Here is a 26,104-nt window from a genome sequence, read left to right on the forward strand (position 1 = left end):
TAGAGAAACAAGTAAATTTCTTTAAAATATAATGTTAAGCTAACCGACCACATGACACGGACACTCAAGAAATATAAGTAGCAAATTTGTTTAAAGCATGACATATAATTCTATACAATATTTGAATAACCGTTGGTAAGAAAAAGAAAGTCAATAATATAATACCGAAAAAAGAGATGTTTTGTCGTGATCGCGTGAACTATATTCGAATGACAGAATGAGGTCCACTCCTCGCTGAGGTCGTAGCAGTAGTGGGTAGGGAGAATTGAAGGCCAAGCCGGCATCCACAACATACAACTTCTTCGATGACGTAGGAAACATATCAAATATTTCATCAAACTGGTTTTCAGCTAAATAGATATAAGCAAACACGCAATGACGTTATCGTATGTGGTGAATTATTACATAATCATTTTAACACTATATTATGTTAAAGCGGGCTCGAGTTCTTAAAGTGATTTTCGAGGTCGTTTTAATGTCTGTCGCTGCGATAAAAAGTTCATTGACTTTCCAATTATCATTGATATAAACAACAAAGAAGCGATACCTCCACCGCAGAACTCGTGAAAAGTTCTCGATAAAAAGTCAATCAGCTATTAATTGTGATAATGTACGTCAAGAAAGGTACATGAAAAACATAGAGATGGGATCAATAAATAGTAAACGGAGTCTGCCGATGATTAGGTGTGTTCTGTCTTCTGAAGAAAGAAAAAAATCATGTCATAATTAGAGAAAACTTCAAAACAAGAAAGAGTTATATATAACCTATATCTTAATTCCATTTAATTATTTTTCAATTATAACTAGTACACGTGCTATAGATTTCTGACCTAAAATCAAAACGGGACATGAACAAAGAAAATTCAGGCATTGAGAAATATAGATATCAACATAGGTATGGTACATATATCGTAGGTTCGATGAAATTTAAAGTGCAACCTACCAAAAAAAATAGCAGAATTTTATGTTTCTTGGTTGTGTTCTATGCTTCAAAAGCAACTTTTCACAGTTTTTATTGTTTATAGGAGGTAATGAAATGTGAGACACTGAACACACTCGCAAGCATCGGCTTAAGTGGAAGTCTATCATTAAATGGGCTCGATGATCCCAAAGGACCAGAAATATACCATCACTGAATGATTATGGTGAAATAATTATTATTTCAAGTCCTGGGTATCGCTTAGTAGAACCCAACGCCTGATTCTATCTCCTTGCATTCATTATTTCTATGCTCATAATCTGTCATCCGTAAATTTATCGCAAGAACATTTTGTAAAGAATAAAACGATAAATCATTGCGTTCGTCATCGCTACTAGAACTGTTATTGTTGTTACAAAGCTGGCGCACAGAAGGTGGTTCTACCCAGATCCATAGATCTGCGCTCTCCCTATTGAGCTAAGCGAGCAAGCGGTAGAACCCTCTGTCAAAATAAAGCACAGACAAATTAGTCATCATTATAGCTCTACCGAAGCAACCTGTGACGCATATGGTATCATACTTAAAATGTATAAAATACAGCTATCGTTGATCTATCTCTCGTATACTTTTGTCACCCAATGTTGTTTTCATGATATATTGAAAATATGTGGTAACTGGACTAGGACTTAAGTAGATGGCAAGTAATCATATGCACCTTCTTACATAGAAACGGGTTTCTGTGTCCTTGGTTGCCATGCAAACGGGCAAGAACTGTGTGCAAAAATTGCTATATTTTAATTTTAACTTCAAAAATATTAATATTTCATGCCGGTTTTCAATTTGTCAAATATAGTCAATTGTAATAAATAGTCAAATGTCAAAAGACATTTTACCTTTACTCAATGTTGACTATATTCTACTTCTTTTAGTCTCTTATATCCTTTAATTATTTTCTGTCATTCACGTTATGTCTGTGATTTGACTGATATTAACAAGACTAGATATAAGTTTGTTTATAGCTATGTTAACACAAAAAAGTAAAAGGTTTAATGGTATGACCGATTTTTTTCTATCCGAAATTTTATTTATTTGAAACAAAATACTTGTCAAAAATCATTAAATATCGTCAGTTTTTATGTATGTATATAATGGAAAGCACGTATAGTCTTAAAATTTCAACATGAAAAGGGAGTTATATTAGAACATAACGAAGTCAACGTCGTATTAACAACCTATGGGAGTTATTCTTCTATTACAGATTTTTAAAAATGGTGCAATAAATCAAACTTGTGATGATCTGTACATTCAATGGAATCCACAAACTGTATAAAATGATATAAACATATATATATATATATATATATATATATATATATATATATATATATATATATATATATATATATATGAAATGTTAATTTGATAGACGTGGCCGAGTGGTTAAGGTCGCTGGCTTCAAATCACTTGCCCCTCATTGATGTGGGTTCGAGCCTCACTCGAGGCGTTGAATTCTTCATGTGAGGAAGCCATCCAGCTGGCTTACGGAAGGTCGGTGGTTCTACCCAGGTGCCCGCTCATCATGAAATAATGCACGGAGGGGCACCTGGGTTCTTCCTCCACCATTAAAGCTGGAAAGTCGCCATATGACCTATCATGTGTCGGTGCGACGTTAAATCCAACCAACCAACTAATTTGTTAGATGAGTTTAATTATTTATTATTATGAAAAAAATGATACAGCCAGACTGTTTGACATCTGAATCAACATATCTTGGATCATATACTTACAATGTCTGCAAATCGCTGTACATTATTATTCCAGAAATAATTATATATTTCACTGAAACTTATAAAGGCCGGGTGAGGGTTAATACTTACAGCTTTCACTCGGAAACCTAATCTTTGCTAGAGTAATCACGGACCTTGCTCCAACGGTCATTGCTGCAATTAGATATGAATCATAAATGACTATTGTATTAGACCATGATTTATGTGTAAATAGTACAGTCCACAAGTCTATCACTATTGAACTCAGTTGACATCTAAAGAATATCACTATTGAACTAAGTTTACAGCTTAAGGTAGTTCTGCACGTTTGGATCGAACTTTTTTCTACAATGTAGAATTTGATTAAACTCTGATTTTTCGAAACTTCAGAATATACAAAGAAAATTCAGCAAATAAAAATAATAGGGTCGTGTGCTTGAGTGTTTGCTCCACCGATTTGAAAAATTTGGACATCATGCAATATTTCACAATGGGAGTCTATGGGAAAATCATAACTTTCATAACATTTTCGCGAATAGAATTTTTTCCACAATGTAGATTTTGATGAAACTTTTCACATTTGTAAATAAACACATGGTCTATAATTTGGTGAAATAAAATGCATATGTCCGTGTGCTTATTTTTGAGGTATTTAACCATGATTAAAGTGAACCGGACATTTCACGCTAATTTTAAGACGTTATTTTGAAATCTTTAACCTGTCATATGTTTTCACATCATATTTTGACTTTAGAAATAAAGTAACATTGCCATTTAAATAAATTAACTCACAGATTGTCATTAATTCATAAAACGATTTTAATTTCCGTACGCCGAATCTAGGCTTTATTCTACGTTTTCCGGATAAATGACGTTACGCCATCACTTCCGGTTTATCAAACGTGCAGAACTACCTTAAGTCTATCACTATTGAACTCAGTTGATAGCTTAGAAAGCTTTTCGACATATTATAGAGATAAGATAACACTAGCTATTTTATGTATAAAAAATGCTATTGAAAAATAATGTAAGGGCAGAGAGGCAACCCACGGATCACCAGCCGCACACACAAATACTCAAATTAATTCTAGGAATCAATAAATATATACCAACACTGAGATATATTATGGGGAAACATTTTACTGCTACCACACGGCACTAAATATCCGCTGTTGTGGTCAAAATGTAAAGGTCAGTGCAGATTCCAAAAAACAAGCCGCGCATACTTACGCTCGATAATTTCTAGGAATGATTAAATGTACAACAACAATGAGACATAAAAAACCTCAACGAATAACACTGTGTTATTTTTCTGTACAAACATACATCTTACTTTGGAGAAAATACTTTCATTAAGGTATGTACTCCATTTTTAAAACGGGTTCAGTATCAAAGTTCAAAATATTGAAAATCAACTTAGCAAATAAAAAGACTTAAAACATAAAGACGTTTAACCTGAATCATTCAACTTTAACAGTTCTTTCAAAATGCAAAGAATCCGCTAATTTTAACTCATTGTCAAGAAGAAAACAATCACAGACTGGAAAATAATGTCAAAACCCATGTGTGCTTGTACCTTGGGCTTCGTTTTGGTTGTATCTTTGAAGCGATAAACCGCGCATGAAATTAAACACGACTGCCGCCCTTCTGTCAATACTATTCCAGAACGGTTTGCAGTCAAACACGGATCCAACAAGTGAGCTAAATATTGAAACACGCTTGTTTTCCTCAGTGTCCTTTTTCCTTTTCTCATGTTCATCATTAGCATCTGCAGTACTTTCACCGTCTTCACTGTCACTGGTATCAGGACAACCACTGCCCTGTACTGGCAAATCGTCGTTTAACTCTTTATCTGTTTTTAATAAGTCGAATAAACACATGCTGATCAATGATTATACTAAACATTTATTATTATGTATAGTTGATCTGGAATAAATCCAAAAAAGTCACATAAGTAGAAATATTCAAATTACCAAGAAGAACGTGATAATCTTCTTAAAAAGGCAGTTCTGCAAAAACAATGATTTAATTTAATTGCTTTGTGGTTAATCATTACAATTGGAAACAAAAGAAATAATAATCGTACAAAAATAAAAGGGAACGGTTAAAATTATCTGTCTCTAACACAAAAATCAAAGAGAGAATGAGTACATGTTTCTGGTTGAAAACCGTAAATGAATTTATTCCACAGTTATAGTTGGCAAATGTGGTAGCTGTTTTCTGAATCACGGACAAAATAGTACTTTCGAATAGTTTTCAGTAACATAACAACAAAATACGTGAACGAGTTCATTTTAGGAAACGGTACATGACATTATACGAGCAAAGCAAGTTTTAAAGATCAATACTAATCTGAAACACTAGTCTTGCTATGCAACAAGGATATCGCAATGCTATTGTAACGGATTTTTGTGTCACCGGCTTAGTATGAAGTCAAATAGGCCGAGCAGAGCTAGCTCTGTGTCCGAGTTGCCTATTTGTATATCAGCATTATCGGTAAGAACAGAGATCGAGAAGTCACCTGATTGTTTACAGTATTGCAACAGGTCGAGGTTAAAGAACTTCTAAAATCACAGAGTTTCAGAATTCGATTCCAATATTTCAATGTACATCATCAACCTATACATTCCAATACACATGACGCACTGTACTTTTCCGCTAAAGTCACGTCACTCGTTGATACTGTTGTCTGCATTATTTAATGGGTGAAACTGCATTGTAATAAATATATATTTATTTGTACAGGTACCCCCATCTATAATTTCGTATACAGTATGCAACGATGATACATGTACCCGTATGTTTTAATGAGAAATCATCTTGTTACGTTTTATTGGAAGCTATTGTTGATTCTGCCCGTCATTATCTCATTGATATGCTATATGGCATTACATATTTATAAATATTTTATATACATTGTATTATATATATTTACAGACCTCAACATACCAGAATCCATTATAATAAGGTACAAGTAAACAAATATATACAATATTATAAAGATTAGTGTGAGACCATATTTATGCTTTTATATTGTTCATACATAAGAGGGTCTAGCCATCTCACTCGGTACGATCCCCAGCCGCGTCATACCTCGTGGCGATGGATTTCATCATGAATGAGGTGTGAACAGCGATTAATATAAGTTGTAGAACTTGCTTCACAGTCGGCTTTAAAAAAAAAAACTAGAGAGGCTTTTGAGAAAATCGCATGTCTCCCACAACTGCCCCATTGAAAAATGTTACTCTCCATGGCTTTGATGAGTGGACACAATTGAGAAATGTCTAGTTTTTGTCTCGATGGTCTTGATGAGTGGACCCAATCAGTAATTTAAGAGCCATAATTCACAGGTGCCTAGGCGGATTTGGCTAGTAATCGAACTTGGCCGAGGTCTTATGGTCAAACATATTTTGTTCAAGTTTGGTGAAGATCGGATGAGAAATGTTCGACTTAGAGTGCGGACAAACTTTGTGACAGACGGACAGACTGACAGACACACAGACAGACACACAGACTGGAATAAATCAATATGTCTCCCACACCACTGTGTGGTGGGACACATAATTAATATAGTTTACTTGTCCTTTTTTTAAATATTGTTTTAATGAGGCCCATACTGCACATTCGCAATGTGGTCATTGTAGCGAAAAAGTAAAAAAAGTGGTTAGTACCTAATTCGTCTCTTTCCTGTTGTGAATTCTCTTTTTCGTTGTTCTTTTTACCAAAAAATCTTTTCAGCAGTACACAGTACGCACTTCCCCAAATACCTGAAAAAGGCGACAAAAACGCTAGATATATCAGGCTTTTTAAATGTTCAATTTTACATCATTTCGATTTTGTATTTATAATTGCTAGAGACCAATGTAATATTGTATAATTTTTATTGACAATCTACCAACCCGAAAAGAAGACACGATATTCGGACCATTCGTTCCTTTGAAAAGATCTGTATTGATTAATTTAGACAAAGTTTTCTACTATTAGCAAACCTTGAAAATGTGCACCTTTTTCATGGATTAGAGTTTAATTTGAATATTCCAGTAGAAGTTCCTGCTCCTAACACTTTGTTCATTTATAATATAGGTTACTGTAAATAAAGGGAGAAAGGGGAAAGGATGCAAGACCGTTTTGTTATTTTACCTTACAAGAAATGCAGCAGTGAATCCTTACACTTTTGATAAAATGGCTAAGTTGGTGGTGGTGGAGTAGGAGTGAGTGAGCAGGACAGAAAACAGAATGTATGCTCTTTTACCATGCAAACATCAGAAATGCAGCGCCGACTCCTCATACTTTTCGGCAAGATGGGAGAGGAGACAGAAAACAGCATGCAAGTCCATGAGTTTTACCTTGCAAAAAATGCAGCGGCGGCTCATCACACTCTTTGACAAGATGACCTAGGAAAAATTTGCTTCCAAACATCCCTGTTGGCATATATGTTCCGTATTTCATTACTCCAATTTCATACGGAGTAAACTCCATCCATTCTGAAATATAGATTACATTATCTCGGAATAAAAATTCTTTCACTTCGATTTTCTTATTTCTTTGATTTTTATTCTGATAGATTTGCATGTTCTTTATTAATTTATGTTTCTTCGTTATTAGGTCATTTTTTGGGTTGATAAAAGAACTGACTTACAACAATATTTTCCTTATGACGAAGAGGTTTGTCGTCACGATGTAATGCTTTCTGCACACTGTAACATACACATTTGATTGTATTCAAACCTATCATGTTTTCAACCAATTTTAGAATCCCATTCCAAAATTTGAAATTGAATTGAATCAATTTTAGTTTTATTTACCGTGAAAAACCTTGGCTGAGACTTCCTTCTTCACGTGCACTCCGGTGTACATTGGCAATGGAATCTTTCCTTCTTTTAGCTTCTCTTGCTGGTTTGTTAGCTTTGCGTCCAGCCTCTGAAAGAATAACATACATCAAAGTATAATGGCGCATTCTAAAGTAGTTCCGGTTTGATATTTATTAATATTTTGACTTCTTTCAGCCTTCCTGGATATCATTGTAAATGTCAAGGGAGTAAAATGATTAATATCTGCCTTGTTTCACGAAAATATTTTATCTTTAGGTAATAAATTTAAAGGAAGAAACTCAACAAATGTATTTATGTAATGACTGAGATAAGTTGTGTAATTTTATGTAAACTGACGAATATATTACCCCTTGTAGAAGAGTTTCACCGACAAGATGACCGTAGAAATCTGTGAAACTGACTGGCTGTCCCTGATCACGCTTTGCCTTTACTCTGTCCCAGTACCGCCACAAGCTAGCAGGACTTAGTGTCCAGAATGGACTGGAGTCGATACTGTCCCGTAACTCATTACGAAGTTCACGTGGAGATTTCTCAGGCCAATCAGGGTGTGAGTACAAAGTAGATAAGTACCTTTTATATAAAGACAGAATGATTGAGTTCATTGCGACCTCTTCAAAAAAACAGACACACAGACACGAAATTTCCTTAACCGAAAAAAAAAAAAACAAAAAAAAACAACATCACTTGCTTGTTGATTTAAAGCATAATTCTCTTTCTTACCAAGCAGAGCCTGAAAGTCCTGCATTAAACATGACCATGTCTGAGATCCTAGAGTCCACTAGGGCACCCATCACTCCACTAAATGCCGTCAAAGCACGGAATCCTCCACCAGAACCTAATACCCCTATTATCGGAACCTGCAGACAATAAATAATCATTTTATTTTACATCTGTAGTAACATAACATGACACATAGAAAAATTCCAATTTGGAATTTATATATATCAGCCTTTAAACGCCTGATCCCGTCGTGCGTTCCCTATCCTTAAACTAGTTGTGACATTGACCTTCCTGAATGTTTGGCTGAACAATTTTCTTGATGTTCTGCTGTTCATTGCTGTGTATTGAGCTGTGACTGTACTTCATAATATACACGTTAATATTCTTAGCTGTTTAGGAGCTAATTTTATTGCATTAAAATGCAATTAACACGTATAATATACGAGGGCTGTTAAAAAAATAATGTAGAATTTGTCTCTAGATTGTTTATACTTTAATGAAGCGAAACAAGATCATGATCCGCAATCTTTTTACTTACTTCACTGCAAATTTGACTTAGAAAAGATCATGCAATCATGAGTTACGCTTCCTCGAAGACAGTCATTTACACTAACCCGGCGCACGGGGATCATATTTCAAAGACGTTAACGACGTCTTGACTTCATCGGGTTTTTTTTAATTAAGTTTGTATTGATTTATATTTGTTTATTTGTTTCATTAATTGTAATAAGCAATATCTAAATCATAAGAAGTCGATCAGTGTGACTACTGAGTACGAATAATTATAACAAGAATCACAAACAAGATTCGCACCATGAACATCTGGTCTTTATCCAAGGCGTCATAGATGGACTATAACGTCGAATCACGGAATTGACGTTTTCTTTCTCGACATTCGCTGTCTTTTAGCAATTCTGGATCATTTGCCAATCGTTTGTACCACTTAAAGATCAAGACACAGATGACCGAATATTGTTTTGATGTCTGCTTCAATAGTTTATAAATTTCACATGGTGTTTGCCATAATCTCTACATAACTAAGCATCTGATTATCTATGAGAGCCGATGACGACTTTACGTGCGTTACCAACAGGTCAGAGACCACCAATTCAAAAACTACAGGGAACTTACTGGGAATGAGATAAGTGCACTGGCAACAGATCAGAAAATACCGATAGTTGGCCGGTATTAGCCACAGCAAGCGTGGCAAGATCAATTGTCCAACTTGCGCACTTGATCCAGAGCCAATACAGGGTTCACACAGGCCTAGAAAAGTGCTTGAAAATGAGCTGCATCTTGAAAAGTGCTTGAAATGAAGGGCAGCCTTGAAAAGTACTTACAAAGTGCTTGAATTTGGGTAAAAAGCCTTGAAAATTGCAGATTCATTGGGCATTGTTGTCACAACATTTTGCAATCAAAATAACAGATCAGACCAAAATAGTGGGAAAAAGACCAACAAATGGCAGATCTATCTTTGACAGGACTTACTGATATGTACTAAGTAAATGATAGTATGGTCCAGCACCAGAACGGGCTTTAGTAATCTGAAAGCAATTATCACGCGAAATTTTATCGGTGCTGAATTGAAGTTCCTTTCCGGGTTAATGTTGCAGTGTTTATTATAGAAAATCGACAGAATCCGCCATGAGTAAAAGAAATAAATGCAACATGTGATTTTGTAGCCCTTGAAAATGGAGAAAAATCCTTGAAAAATACTTGAAATTTGTTTTGAAAGTTCTATATGAACCCTGCAATAGGGACAAATAGGAGTTCTCCACATTTTACAATATAATCAAATATAGCAAATCTTTGAGAAAACAGACAAATATGTATGTCAAAAAAAATCAGATTTCACCATCCCTGCAGGGGCAGGGATTAAATGTGTTTCCCAGTAATTTGTTTCCTTTAATACACTCTTATATTTGCAAAAAAGAAAAATAGTTAGAATAACTGTTCAAATGACACAAATTCAAAAGATATGGCTGTTTAATATGAGGAAACATCAAAATTTGATATTAACTGAGTGATAATTTTGAATGCACACATGTATATGGGACAAAACTGCAAATATACAGCACATATTATGTAACTGTAGAGGAATAGAATTTATATTTCTTGATTAATTTCAAGGTTCTCATTTTTGCCCCTCGAAGAATGTGGGGTATACTGTTTTGCAGGTGTTGGTCGATCGGACGGTCTGTCAGTAGATTAATCCATTTCCGGATGATAACTCTAGAACACTTGGGCCTAGGATCATGAAAGTTGATAGGGAGGTTGGTCATGGCAAGCAGATGGTCCTTATTTATTTTGAGGTCAGTATGACAAAGGTCAAGGTCACAGTGACTAAGAACAGTTAAATGGTTTCCGGATGATAACTTGTGAAGATTTGGGCCTAGAAAAATGAAAGTTGATCATGACCAGCAGATGTCCTCTTTTGATTTTGAGGTCAAGGTCGCAGTGATCCGGAACAGTTGAACCATTTCCGGATGGTAACTCGAGAACGATTGGGCTTAAAATCATGAAACTTAATAGGTGGATCCATATGGTTTTGAGGTCAGTAGGTCAAAGGTCAAGGTCACGTTAACCCAGAACAGTAGAGCCGTGCTCAGTGACCAAATAATTTCTGTTCTTGTTCAAGTATTGAATGCATCAAGGGGGAATTTCGTGTTCTGGGAGCTCTTGTTTTAAAATGAAATGGTTGAAGGAAAATAGGTATAACCATGCATTTTTACTTTGTCATTAAAATGTATATGAATTTATTCTAATTACAGATAAATATGCCAAAATATTGTATTTTCCAGTTCTACAACATGTGATTTAGTTTTCCTCTCTATAGTTTAATGTAAGAATGCTTCTTACAACATGTAGGAAGAGGTCTGGGTTCAAGTCCCAGTGGAGAGTATTTTACTATAAAAAATTGTAGACTGGAAAAAACATACCTGCTCAGCAAAAAAGTTACAACAAATGGAATGTAAGATTTATAGTCTTATCCAGAGATAACTAAAGGCTATCACTTAAATAGATTTCCTGAAACAAAAGAAATTAAAGACTTCAATACACCTATTTGACTGCAACCATGGTGATGTGTAGATGGAGTTAAGACTTTATTCTCATACTTTATTTCCACAATAGCTTTTACATATTTTCACTTAAACATCCACTGTTTAGAAACTACAAATCGGAATCACACCAAACTTGGTTTGTTTGTAGAATCTTCATGTTAATACTGATTAGATATATCAAATTTCACCAAAAAATACAATGTACTATTTTCATATAAGTGGAAATACACGGTGTCTTTATACAGTGATATTGTAGCGCATTGCAAATTTATTGTTTAATTACCAGAAGAAATAGCAGATCTTAAGCTTATTCTTAGACATCGTCCATAATAACAGAACCTGTTCTGTTATTTTTTCTTGTTCAGATATATAAGTAGACTATCAGCGCAAACAACAGAGGTCTAATCAAATCATGACAGATAAAAAGCGACTGCGCCGGTTATACATAGCTATGGAAATTAAAACGTTCGACGCGCTTCGCATGTCAACAAAAATGATACAAAGAATATAAGACAGAATTACACAGAGATCGCTTATTACAGTCATATGTCTCACATTGCAGAATACACAAAAAAGCGGCTTTTGACAGCAAAAGTCTGTGTTGTTTTTGATTAGCCCTCATATATACAATCAATGAAACTGCGTTATCTGACTGCAGCTCAGGCAGTAATTATGCAAGTAAAAATAAACAAGAGGGCCAAGATTGCCCTTGGTCGCTCACCTTAGAAATGCACCATAACAGTGTAAACATGTTTGACCTAGTGATTTCATGGAAACAAATATTCTGGCCAAGTTTCATTAAGACTCGACAAAAATGTGGTCTCTTGAGTTTTACTTAAGAATCATATTAGATATGACCTAATGACCTAGTTATTGAACCCAGATGACCCATATTCAAACGTTTATATTTCATCAAGGCTATCATTCTGACTAAATGTTATGAAGATCAATTGAAAAATACAGCCTCTATGCATACACAAGAATTTTCTTAGATATGACCTAATGACCTAGTTATTGAACCCAGATGGCCCATATTCAAACATTTATATTTCATCAAGGCTATCATTCTGACCAAATTTCATGAAGATCAGTTGAAAAATACAGCCTCTATCAGATACACAAGGTTTTCTTTGATTTTACCTAGTGACCTAGTCATTAACACCAGATGACCAATATTCAAAGTCGTCTTAGATTTCATCAAGGCAATCATTCTGACTAAATTTCATGAAGATTAATAGAAAAATACAGCCTCTATTGCATACACAAGGTTTTTCTTTGATTTGGCCTAGTGACCTAGTTTATGATCCCAGATGAACCAAATTCCAATTCGTCCTAGATTTTATCAAGGCACTTATTCTCACCAAATTTTATGAAGATCAATTGAAAAATACAGCCTCTAGCATACACAAGGTTTTTCTTTGATTTGGCCTAGTGTCCTAGTTTTTGACCCCAACTGACCCATATTCGAACTCGACCTAGATCTTATCAAGGTAATTATTCTAACCAAATTTCATCAAGTTCAAGGGACTCATTCTGACCAAAATTCATGAAGACCATTGAAAAATACAGCCTCTATCGCATACACAAGGTTTTTCTTTGAGCTGACCTAGTGACCTTGTTTTTGATCCCAGATGACCCATATTCAAATTCGGCCTAGATTTTAACATGGCAATCATTCTAACCATAATTTATGAAGATTAATTGAAAAATACAGTCTTCATTGCATACAAAAGTTTTCTCTTTGATTTGACCTAGTGACCTAGTTTTTGACCCCAGATGACCCATATTCGAACTCGGCCTAGATTTCATCAAGGCAATTATTGTAACCAAATTTCATAAAGATCAATTGAAAATACAGCATCTATCGCATACACAGGTTTTCCTTTGATTTGACCTAGTGGCCTAGATTCTGACCACAGCTGACCCATATTGAATTGAAACTCGACCTAGATTTAACCAAGGCAATTATTCTGGCAAAATTTCATGAAGATCAATTGAAAATTACAGCCTCTATCGCATACACAAGCTAAATGTTGACAGACAGACAGACGACAGACAGACGACGGACGCAGGACATCGAGTGATCACAAATATGTGGGTCCATGGTTCGAATCCAACTGGATTTGTTTTTACAAATGAGTCATACTCCCCATCAAAAGAGTACCTATTATTCCTTTCACCTTTAAACTTTTTAGCGTCGATTAACGCAAGGTGGTTAAAAGAAGAGAAATAATAGAATCTATCTATGCATTTTGCACAGAAGAGGAAAAAAGGATCTTGGCCTCTTACTAAAACAACAGTAAAGGTAAATACACGTTTGAAAACAGAAAGGATTACATTTGTTTATAAACAACAAAAAGAAAAAGAATGTTTAGTATCAAACTTAAGAACGGAATTCGAAACTATTTTACCTGCAGTGCATGTCAGTCTGTTGAAAAAAGTCTAGTATTTGATAAACACGATACTTTTCATACAGTTGAAAAACAAGGTCAATCAATATTACTACCAGATTAAAACAAACTAGTCTAAAGGTTACACTCAGAGGTTGATGACGAACGTAAGTAATGTCTTCGCTCTTTAGCTGACTATTCAAAGAATAGGTAGAGCTATTGGACTTACCCGTGCGCCGGCGTCGGCGTCACAATTTGGTTAAGTTTTTATTAGTAAGCTGGTATCTCAGTAATCACTCGTGGGAATGGTTTGAAACTTCACAAACGCATTCGCTGTGATAAAATGACTTACACTGCACAGGTTCCATAACTCTATTTTGTATTTTTTACAAAATTAACTTTTTTTGCCTGATACACATGCTTCCTCTTTGAGGATATCCTTCATTGTTTAATGCACATACTATATTCCTATATCAATACCTCCCTGATACTGCAAGGCGTTCTTCTTAAAGGGTATCTACCATTGCTATATACTCATACTAAATCCCTATACAAATATCCCACTGATGTTTTGAGAAGCATCCTCTTCCATCACTGCCTGATACACACGATAGATCCCTACCTCATTGATAGTGCGGGGAGCATCATCTCCGAGAATTTCCTTCATTGCCTGAAACACACAGTTTCGTCTTTTCTCTATAAAAAGTCTTTCTTCTTTACAAAGATCAAGACTGTATCCCAGCTCTGTCGTGTTGCTGAAAGTTTCACAAAGTGTATTTTACTCTGAGATACGATTTTCATTAAGATATCAAAACTATATATTTATATTTTACCGAAACTCATGGCGAAAGCCAGGTTCTAATTAAAACTATTTTCATATATAGAAATAGCATCGTTTATGACGGAAATTGTTTTTGCCCCTACAGACGTCTTGAAAATCGTTGAAATCGTTGATTGAGATTCATTACCAGTGTCATTCTAGTAAAGTTATACAAAAATCTGGGTAGAAATGCAGAAACAAAACCATTTTGAAGATCTAATAGACTGGTTTAGAGTAGAAATCTGGATGTCATGTTTTCTTTACGTAAAATGTCAAAGGAAATAATTCTACAATAAAACTTTAAAAGCGGGCTATAAATTTTAGAAGAGATGATCATCAAAGATTTTCGTAAACGTAATGGAAAGAAAACTAGTCACATCTCCTAACCGTTTTTGAGAAGATGTATTTTGCAGAAGATTCTACTTTTATCTATTGTGGATCTGACACGGGCCGTGGAAAATAATTATATTGAAAAAGACTTTCCAAAGGAAACCAACTGCCGATTTACATGAACAGAAGGATGCAATTTTGAAGGGACGAGCTAGGTAAGTGGGACAGACCTCGTAAAGGAGATATTTGGAAAAACAGCTCACACCAGCACTGAGCTCAGGTGAACTGGAAAGCTCAGTAATAGTTATACACATATGTATTATTGAATATAATATTTGACGATTGAACTTCGTTGTAGTTAAGTAGTAACAAACTGATCGCTGTATCTTGTCTATGCATGAAAATATGTCACAGATTGCACATTAAAGATACTAATTACAAAGTTTAAAGAACTGAATCGTTCAAACTAAAGTATTGCAATGCAGAATATGATGTAAGAATCACTTACTCAAGCTCTGCCGACATTTCTATGTCAACTGCGGACTTCTAAAATAAAAAAAACACATCGATATTGAAATCAATCCGCTCGGACTACCATAAGAGCAAAATGGAATGTTTTGTGCACTACTGTATTGATGAATATTGCAGGTGTTTATTGTCTAACGTTTATTTAGATTACTAAAATAAACTGATCCATTATTTAATCTGGTGTTCAATGAAAATTTACTGACTGAATAGCGAGCAGTGCAGACCATGATCATGCATGGGCGTGCAGGCTGACCGTTGTCTGCACTGGTCGCAAAGGTAGAGTCACTTGCCGCTCGCAGGTTAAAGGTAAAACAACATTTTTATGAATATCGAAGGACTTCGATATGTCTTTCTGCTTAGTGCCTAACTGTATTTTTTGTAAACTGGATCAGATTTACTTTTGACTGGTTTGTTAACACATTAACAGAATTACCTACTTTTGGCAATGTAAATTATAAATATACACACTGCGAAACGGTTCTTCAATTTTTTCTCAAATAAAAAGGAAAACAGTTCAAAATAAACATGCCCTTTAACCATCCATTTGTAATCCTGTTTAACAGAAGAATCTGATTCATTTGTCATAACAAGAGCTATTTGTAACTAGGAATTCCTTGTTTAATGAGCTGAAACTGTTTTCAGTCTCAAGGTCACTGTGGTCTCGACCTTTTATTTACTGCCCCCAAACACCCCCCAAAAAAGCACTATAAGGTATACAGACAACATGTAGTCATCGTATGTAGTTTGCCTATTAAGAGGCATTCTCTACATATTGACCGGAAACCAAATGGTCTACCAACCGACCGACCGGCAACGAGCTAAACAGTTTACCTATTTTTCTTAAGATGAGAGTAATATAAAATGATTATTAATAGTATTTTTTCTGATTGGTAGTATGTACCTCACTGAATTGTACTGTTTGCTGAACCTTTTCCATTGGTGCACTGGGTATCTTTATCTTTTTTGTCGAGATAGTGTCGTCTGATATGTAGTCAGCATCTACTAAAGTTATTTCTGTAAAAATGTTTCAAAAGTCTTATATTGCGATTAAAATATGTAAACTGCATATTTATGCTAAATTGCAAACATAGTCTATATTATTATGGTGTTACCACGTCTTAAATTCCCGGTGAATGACAAAGAATATGTTCACTATTTTCAAAAATAATAAGGTTATGATCAAACAAATATTTCCCTTTTCCATCAGAAAGGAACCCTAGAGTTTTTGGTAGCCTGATTACAAACAATAATTAAAAACAATAGAAATTCTTACGTGACTTTGATGAGCTAAACAAACATAGTCAACTGCTATTGATACGTAATTTATTGCAATGTTTTATAACAATTTCTGCCCTCTGCATGTAGACTGTTTTATAGATTTGGTTTATAATGGATCTTTACAATTTAAATTTAGAGCTTTTAAGAGTTGTAATAATTGTGGCATATGTTTATAAGTGCAGTTAAGAAGATACTTCCTTTCCAAAAATTAACAAAAATACGTTTTGCCACATATGAGAATCAAACCTGTAGAAACATTTTTTTCACAGTTAAGCATGACATTCCATATGCTCTGCCGACTACACTCATATCAAAAAAATATACGCAAAGATTTTTTTTTCAATCAGGTAAAAGGCACATACATGTAGATTAAATATAAATCAATTAAATAAACTGTTGCAACTATTAAATAATACAGTAACTGTACAGACATATTTCATTACAAAGTAGAAAACATTTATAATCAGACTATAGTACATTGTAGTTATGTGATCAAGGTGATCAAGGCAAATAGCTTGAAAACCGTCTGATGGGCAAAACGCCACAGCTAACATTTCTTGTTATATACAGACTTTTTTCCTTAAGATGTTGTTCGCTGAATTCCGAAAGGAATTAAGTGATACAAACTATTAAATGAATGTTTTAAGCAATAGAAGGACGACTTTGATGTTGTGAAAACCGAAAAAAAAAAGCAGAGTAAGGAATATTAGTACCTATGCCTAATGAACGAAATTATGTAGTCATTCTTTCAGTTTATTTACATTGTATCAGATTTCAATATACATAGTTTTCTGTTATTGAAATGTCGTGGTAACTATTTGCGTTATCATTTTAACTGTTGTTGGATTGCTGTAAGGTATTTACTTTTCTAAATTTTAAAATTCAAAAATTGATATTTCCGTTTCCTATTTTCTTCGTTATTTTTACAGTGAGTTTGCAGTATGGAATATCAAAGCAATGACATGTACATTGAACAAAAGTAACGTCATCCCCTACCCGCTCCTCGATTTTTTATACTAGCTTTCCTAATCGAAAAAGAACGTAATAGAAATATACATAAATGTTAAAAACTAATTTTGTTTTCAGGCAGAAGTATTAGACAAAGAATTATGTCTTCTTTTCCTGCCATACCTTACAAACAAAATTTAGATTTTGGTTAATGTTTGCTCATATATCAGGCATATTTCAATATTTCTCATCTGTGCTTGTTTCATATCATTCCGTTGAAATAGATGCATGAAGATGTCTTCTTGGGTCCTGGAAAAGCAGGCGATTAAAAAGTTAACTCGTTTAGAATTGAGTTTTAAAAACTATGTAAAACCTAGATGCTGAGTAAAGGAAATGGGCATTTTTTCAGAGATATAGGCAATGGCGATTTCACATTTATTAGTTAGCTAGGGTTTAGTGTGATTAATAATTTGTTGTTTTCCTACAGATTAGATTATTAAAAATTTTGAAATTTAAAATAAATCTGAATCTTTTCATTTAGTGGTAAGTTTTGAAATTTATTGACAGTCGGTGGCTAGTGAGATACATAAACCATTGGTTAACGTATCCTTTAAGTTGTAAATACAGTTTTAAGAAAACTGATATTGTTGAATATCGCGTAAAATTATCATTGAATATGTCCCCTGAGTTTATAAACCAATTCAATATAGAAATGTGAGAGACAAGTGGAGAATGTTGTCTTAAGAAATGAAAATTCAAAGTCAATCATCAACCAAAATGATTTGAAATATTTAAACAATAGCAAACTTCGCACATTCAGGAGAAACAGATCCGAAGAAAATTTATAAACGAACACATTATGATAAAAATACATATTAACAAACCTGTAATTAAAAAAAGGATACATTTTTAAACAAACAGCTATTTGAACTCATTGATAATTGAAACAGTTTGGAATTGGAATAGAAAGAAAATTATGTGTTCCAAAAAAGCAAAGGTTCAAAAGCTATTGCCAAGAATGATTGGAAAAATCAATTTAAATCGTTGTTTAATATAGATAACCTGGATGAAATTAACGAGGAAGATATATTAATCCCTTAAGAGGTATCAAATAACATAAAAATTATGATACTTAGCTCGGAAATAAGACGAGATTCTCAGAGCCGTTTGAGGTCTTAAACGCGATGCAAGCAGGGTAGAAGATAACATTATTCCTGATTTTTTTTATTAATGCTTTTGTCTTGCTACTACTCTTAATCTTTATGATACCGGTTCTTTTCCAGAATTATGGAGCAAGGCAATAATAGTTACTATTTATAAAAAGAGGGTCTTAAATGCTCCTGAAAACTACAGAGGTATATCTCTTTTGTACACATTTAGTAAAATCTTTACAAGTATGTTAATGCGAAGATTGGTATTTTATGTAAACATGTTTGATAGAATACAAGAACCCTAAGAAGGTTTCCGGGAAGGCTACTCCACACTAGATAATGTTTTATAATCCAATCAGTTATTGCTAAAACATTGAGGAAGCCAGGTGGTAAATTATACGTAGTATTTATTGATTTTATGACATGCTTTGATCTTATAAATAGACATAAACTTTGGCAAGCATTGAGAAAATCTGGTTTAAAAGGTAAACTATATGACGCAATTTTAGTATAACCAAAAACGGTACAAGTATGTGTTAAAACAAACGAAGGTCTGACACTGATAGACTATTTCAATTGTCCAGTAGGCTTAAATCAAGGCTATTTGGCTTTCCCAAGCTTGTTTTTAGTCTTTATGACACTGATAGACTATTTCAATTGTCCAGTAGGCTTAAAGCAAGGCTATTTGGCTTTCTCAAGCTTGTTTTTAGTCTTTATGACACTGATAGACTATTTCAATTGTCCAGTAGGCTTAAAGCAAGGCTATTTGGCTTTCCCAAGCTTGTTATTAGTCTTTATCGGCGAACTAATAAGACGTACTAATGTACCCTACAAAATGAAAAGTTATGGTTTTTAAGAAAGGTTGGAGACTATCAAAAAACGAACATTGGGTTTATAATAGCCAAAATCTTGAAGTGCAAATGATCAAGCTTCTAACGCAACACGAGTTCTTATATCGGTTCTGTCAAATCTATATGAGTATGGACAGTTCCCCCAAAAAAAACACTTTCTAACATATATGATACAAAAATTAGGCAGTCCTATCATATGGGGCTGAGATTTTGGGATATACACGTTAGCACCACCAGAATAAGTATATAATTATGCATGTAAAAGATATTTATGTGTCAAACAAAAAAATAACAAATGTCACAGTGCTTGGTGATTGTGGAAGGTTCCAATGTTAATAAATTCCGGAAAAAAAGGGTCGTAAGATACTGGTGTAAAATTCTTTAAAAAGGAAAACATAGGCTTTTAAAAATGTTATCTTAGACAAAAGCGGTCAAACAAACTGGATCAAGGGTTTAAGAAATACGCTGTGTAGTAATGGGTTTAGTGATATTTGATGCGACCAATGGTGTGAACAATTAAAATGTTTCTATTAATGCTTTTGTTCAAAAAATGAAGGACCAATATTTGCAGGAATTAACTCGTTAATTCGCGATAGCCCAAATCATTTGCATACTTGCTGTTCGTGAATACTTTTGAACATAAAAAATATTTAACTGTTTTAATGATTTGTAGTTCAGAAACGCACTACCGAAACTACATCTTTCTTTACATAATCTTGAAATAGAAAGAGGTAGAAAGGATAGCACACTAAGAGAGCAAATTTAAAGATTATGTAAACTTTGTAATAATGCAGTTGAAAATGAGTTCCATTTTATATTAGTATACCAAAAATTGTCTTCACTAAGAGAAAGATATATCGCTAGGAAATTTTATGAGCTCTTACTCGGGAAGTTTTTTTCAAAGTTTAACAACTGGCTAGTTTTGTAACTACATGTATTTGCATGCATGTTTTATATTGTTTCAAATAAAAGAAATTCCATTAAAGGGAAAGGCAATGCTGTTCTTATGTTAATTCTATGTGCTAGGATTTCTTTAGTCATTTAAAGAAGTGAAAGAATGTTCAAAATCGGATTAAAAATGAGAAAGTTATGAGCATTTAAATATTTGAACAAAATAGCGACCATTTTGTTTCCATGGCAACAGAAAACAAAATGTCGGATTTAGTAAATTTCTAGATGCATATTTAAACTGCATTTACTTATTTTTGTAAAATAATTTTTCCCCTTTTCAGTTATAATGAATGAAAATACCACGTTTTACATCTTACACTCAAGAAAAGTATGAAATTAATCTATTTAAAAGGTTATTTGCTAAATGAATAATTCAAAAGTGTGTAAATGACGTCATAAACACACTAAAATGGCTGCCTTACACTGCCATATCTTTTTCAATAGTGGTCCGATTTTAAAAAATATTTCAGTGTTATGAAAGGCTTGAAGATGGCTTCATATAAAGTTAACTTATCAGGCATTCCTTGCTCTTTAAGATAAATTTTCGGCAGCAATTTACTAAGCTGTGAAATGGTCGAATATCACGCACAAATGCATTGACTTATATTTACCCATTTCGTTATCGACAAGTGGGTCGAGAAAGAATTTGAACGTCTCATTCCAATCCGGATTGACGTTATTGTTAAAATGTTTGGTTCGCTGTGTACCATTAGGCGCAGTCTTGATAGTCATTTTTACATAAGGATCCGGAGTATCAACTGAAAGAGAATCAATGGAATAATTTGGGATTTACGTCACTTTCATCACAGCGGTAACAAATCATTCAAACACTCACTAAGGTCAATTATGCTAAACTGTTTACAAGAAAATATTTATTTATTCAAATCATATAATCGTCACGACAACGACGCTATTTCATTTTTTTCCAAAAGTACATTTAGGTTTTTAGTTTGTAAATTGTAATCTTTTTTGTTTATTTTTGTGACCTGTGAAACTGTACAAAAATCGTAAAATGAGTGAATTTATTATGACCTGGACCTTTACACATGACACAATGTCTTGTATTGGTTAATATTTATGCCAAATTTCTTAAATATACATCCATGCATATAAGTTACAGACCAGATGAAATTCCAACAAAATTTTATCTCCAACCTTACGCTATAGGACTGGGTCTTACATTGGCAAATCAAGTTGCTACGATGACTGTTTGTGCCAAGTTATTTGTATGTCCATTCATGCAAAGTAAAGTTATTGACCTCTTATGGTGACATTGACCTTTGGGTAAGGATCTTGGGTCTTGCATTGCGACATGTTGTTTCATAAAAGAATATTTGTGCTTAGTGATTTCGAAATCCCATGATGAATGGTAGAGTTATGAACCAGACATGAAACAGACCCTGTTTAACCTTTGACATCTAAGTCAGACCTTGACCTTAGAGCTAGGGGTCTGGGTCTTGCACATGACACGTTGTTTCATTACGGAGAACATTTGTGACAAGTAATTATAAAAGCCCTTGAAGAATTGAAGAGTTATAGGCATGGCCCAATTCCCTGTTAACCTTTGACCTCCATCTGTGACCTTGAAGTTGCAGCTAGGGGTCTGTTTCTTGTGCGCGACACGTCGTCTCCTTGTGGGGTTAATCTACGTTTTTTTTTTTCAAAATCCCTTCATGGATTGCAGACTTACGGACCGGACATGAAATGCAACAAAAATGGACAGACGGACGGACGGATGGACACATCCCACTTCTAAGTCTCCCTTTTTTCTTCGAGGAAGGTGGAGAAAAATTACTTTTTTTCAAAAAAAGTGAATAAATTTAATTCAGTGCAATTCAATGATTATGTAAAAGGGCGCCACTAAAATTTTTACCAATTCCAGATTTGTTGAAGAAAGTAATGAAGAGAGATATGAAATACTTATAAATACGTATGCTTGTTAACTAATCACTAAAACTTTATGATTTCTGTGGAAATATAAAAGTTTTTGTCAATATGATGTAGCGTATGTTTTGTAGAAGTAAATGATAAACCTCATAAATAATGATATTCTCAGTGGTAGACATTCATTGCTCAGCAACATGATCTAGACCATCTGCTGAAATGGTTAATATGTAATTTAACAATCACTTATGCAAGTAGACTACAAGAGGCATTATCAAATGATGCCAGTAACCTAAGTACTAATTAGACGACTGAACAAAGTAAATGCCAAGATAAACTGCTTTTAGTAGTATGTCAGTCGCCAGTATAGTCCCTTGCCTCTTTTATGTAAAGGGAATGTATATTTTGCTGATATTCATTACGGGTAAACAACTTAATACCCGTTTATGTCCCCATAACTTAATTTGTTTTACGTTATGCCTTAGAAAACTCAATTTTATTAAGAGAGATAATTAAAGAAGTAAAGGCAAACCCATGGCACTTTATTTCAAGGTTCTTTGTCAGTTTGCGAAATTTCAAATAATTCAGTTAGATAGTTTTGGAGTTCATTTTAGAAAAGAAATGTTAACTGTCAGTTTAATTCAAACAGTAAGCTAGGTAGACATATTGCCTTTGTACAAAGCACTTTTTAATGTCCTTAATCATAAAATTTGAATAAATTCCATCCATCATATTTAGATTACGAATGAATAGTATCTATAAACTGACAATGTCTCAACGTAAATAAATAAAGTGCATGACCTTTGACCATAATTTTTTATTTTTTTTTTCTATTTCTCATGTTTTGCTTGGCATGAATTCTAAATGACTACAAAATATTTATACAATACAGCTGGATAAAGTTTTTTAAAAGAAAAGACAGGAGTATGTAATCATTGAAATATAAGCTGCACAGAAAATTCACAAAATCAAAACTTACATAGCATAACCTTTTGCCCCTCTAATAAACAAGGAACATTATTTTAGTTTTGGAGACAGCTATTAAAGAAACCGGGAAGGTTCAAGCTTCAACATAGATATTGTCTCATGCCGGCCCTCATTAGATGATTTCTTGCGCACTTTCGTCTCTAAGACCATCTAACTAACTATCAATAATCTATTATACAAGACTTAACTTCTTGTCAATTAATTTACAGAAATTAACATTGATTAAATCAGTTTCAAGTTCTATTTACATGTATTTACAAAATGTCCTGGTACTATAATTCGGTGTAATATAAAGAGCATATAAAGTGTATAGTAGCAGTGGTTCAATATATGATGGTTATTGCAACAATACCTTGTTATCCAGCCTTGCAAGTTCGTGACAGCCGAATTCATGTTTGTTAGGAAAGGTAATGTGTTTAAATTGTTTTAAGCAGTAATAAACGATGACGACAGACAATTTAGCCTTATTGCACACATTTGACGTCACTACTAAAGCAAGTAGTTCCATCACCTGTTGTATTTAACAAGATGCTTACGTGTGTCTTTCCAGTATCCTTTTGTAATGTTGTGACCCTTCACAATCGTGAGGTAGAAAATCAAACATGGCCTTTGTTCAACCTGAAGAAGAAATGCATGGTACCAGAATAAAATAATACCTGTTTGATTTAAAGGAACGTTCTGAGCCTTGTCAGGTTAACACCTTCCACACGATGAAATGGTGTTGAAGTGAACTGCACTTCCATACATATCCCTCCAAGCAGAAGAATCATTTAATAAAATTAATACAAAACAAAGACAAATATCAAACAGGGAATGCCACGTCTTACCGCATCGATAATGAAATATAAAACGATCCCGGGTTATCATAGAACACAACAGGGTTCTATAATTTGGTAATCATAGAACTACTGGGTATTCAAAGAACATATCTACTTGGTTAATCATAAAACATAATTACTGGGTAAACCATTTAACAGTACTATTTGGTAACATAGAACTTACCTAAGAAATAATATGTCTCATCCAGTGATTTGTCGTTGAATAAATCATTGTTTGGAGTTCAAATGCGAAGGAATTATATCACGAGGGCGCAGCCCGAGTGATATAATAATACGCATCTGAACGACAAATAATGATTTATTCAAGAGCAATTCACTAAATGAGATATATTATTTCGATTCTAACACGTTACCAAGGATGTGACATGCGAAATATTTCACATCTTTTCCTAAATATAACCAGTCTTAAATTATTTCCATTATAGGTTAAACAGTATGTAGACAAAAAATCACAAGTTACTTTCACGTTTAGCCATTTAAAGGCACTGGCTTCCAGATTTTCGCTTGAAGTTCAGTCATGTTTTGACCATTAGAACACGATTTTTTGTTTCTAATCTGTCTTAATCTACCAAATCAAGAGAGTAGTTTTAAAACCTTTAGAAATATAGCAATAATTTTTGATATCTATTTTTTCTTTTTTGTTGTTGTACGATCTAGAGGTCAATGCCTTTAAAAGAAGTTTACTAAAACATGTACTGCGTGAAATCATTATTTTAAAACGGATGACTGAATTTCCATAAATCATATTCAAATAAATCACAAGTCTTGTCGGCGTCAGGGTATGAAAGCATGATACATGTATGTTTTAATGACTCAACATGGTTCTTCCGATACATGTACCGTATTTCAGTAGAAACTGTGCTAGATTACTATTTACATTTTCGTACACTGTTCGGAATATTTTCCTAATGTTTGGATGAACACACCTACAGATGTAAACGTCAAAATGAAACGTAATGGAAATTCGGCTTGAATATGCGTAAATATCGGGTCTTCTTGACAGGTTTCTTCTTTGTATTTTGGCGGGAAAACAGCATGTGCCTTCCATGTTGTTCCTTCGGTAATGACCGAATGCTTATAGAAAATTACGTACTGGCGTTATATTTCTGCGTCAACAGAAACCTTACTGTGTTGAAGCATTCATGTTATTGTAAACAAAATGCTCTACAACCAAATGAAAAAGAATGCTTAAAGAGCTTGAATTTATATCGTGTCTGTTCGTCCGTCACAGGCTCTTGTGATTTTTTTTTATTCGAGTACTTAATATTATATTCATGGTTTCAAAAATAAGAAAAGATGTTAACGTTTAAACACTAACAGGTTTGTAATGACGATTGTTTCATTTGCTCTGGTTACTCACTTCCTGAAGTGCTGGGTAGGAAGCTGTAAACGAAAATGTTTTACGAGTGAGCTTATAATAAATAAGGTGGGTGTGGTTTAGACTTTTTCCATTCTAACGGCAAATTTCCGAGGTGGAATGAAACAATTTGGTGACTCTTGGACGTTTTTGAGATGTAGAAAGGGAAAACGGTAAATTCCAGAGACATCGGGTATCACAATAGACCTTTTTTATTTATTTATTTTTTCAAAAAGTGCCTTCCGACCCTCCCATAGAATTAATTCTGGAATTGTCCTTATAACATTCACTTACTTTTATCAACTACGCACGATACGATATTAAAGTTTAAAATTAATTTACCCTTAGTTATATTTGTTTATTATGTAATTTCCTCGTAGAACGAAGAACAAACACGTGTATAGATATCAAATTGCTATGACGCTTTACGTACATGGCATCTAACGTCAAACCGTTGAGTTGTACGTCCAAAAATCGGAAGGACAGTTTGT

General features: G+C 33.9%; 1 protein-coding gene across 4 annotated transcripts in view; it reads right to left on the reverse strand.

Annotated features, from left to right (window-relative positions):
* Positions 1-26,104, reverse strand: part of LOC128546244 (cytosolic phospholipase A2-like) — a 65,482-nt gene that overhangs the window by 3,127 nt on the left and 36,251 nt on the right. For 3 of the 4 annotated variants that reach the window (XM_053524582.1, XM_053524583.1, XM_053524584.1), the window contains 13 exons: positions 23,954-24,035; positions 21,158-21,304; positions 16,269-16,381; positions 15,348-15,385; positions 14,312-14,444; positions 8,238-8,374; positions 7,865-8,087; positions 7,491-7,605; positions 7,032-7,169; positions 6,357-6,452; positions 4,262-4,537; positions 2,797-2,859; positions 166-350 (listed from right to left, as the gene is read on the reverse strand). In XM_053524582.1, coding sequence (XP_053380557.1) covers positions 166-350; positions 2,797-2,859; positions 4,262-4,537; positions 6,357-6,452; positions 7,032-7,169; positions 7,491-7,605; positions 7,865-8,087; positions 8,238-8,374; positions 14,312-14,444; positions 15,348-15,385; positions 16,269-16,381; positions 21,158-21,304; positions 23,954-24,035 — 1,746 coding nt within the window. The remainder of the gene's footprint in view (positions 1-165; positions 351-2,796; positions 2,860-4,261; positions 4,538-6,356; positions 6,453-7,031; positions 7,170-7,490; positions 7,606-7,864; positions 8,088-8,237; positions 8,375-14,311; positions 14,445-15,347; positions 15,386-16,268; positions 16,382-21,157; positions 21,305-23,953; positions 24,036-26,104) is intronic. The other variant, XM_053524585.1, reaches the window with a different exon arrangement.

This window comes from Mercenaria mercenaria, chromosome 15 (genome assembly GCF_021730395.1).
Source record: "Mercenaria mercenaria strain notata chromosome 15, MADL_Memer_1, whole genome shotgun sequence".
Taxonomy (NCBI): Eukaryota; Metazoa; Mollusca; class Bivalvia; order Venerida; family Veneridae; genus Mercenaria; species Mercenaria mercenaria.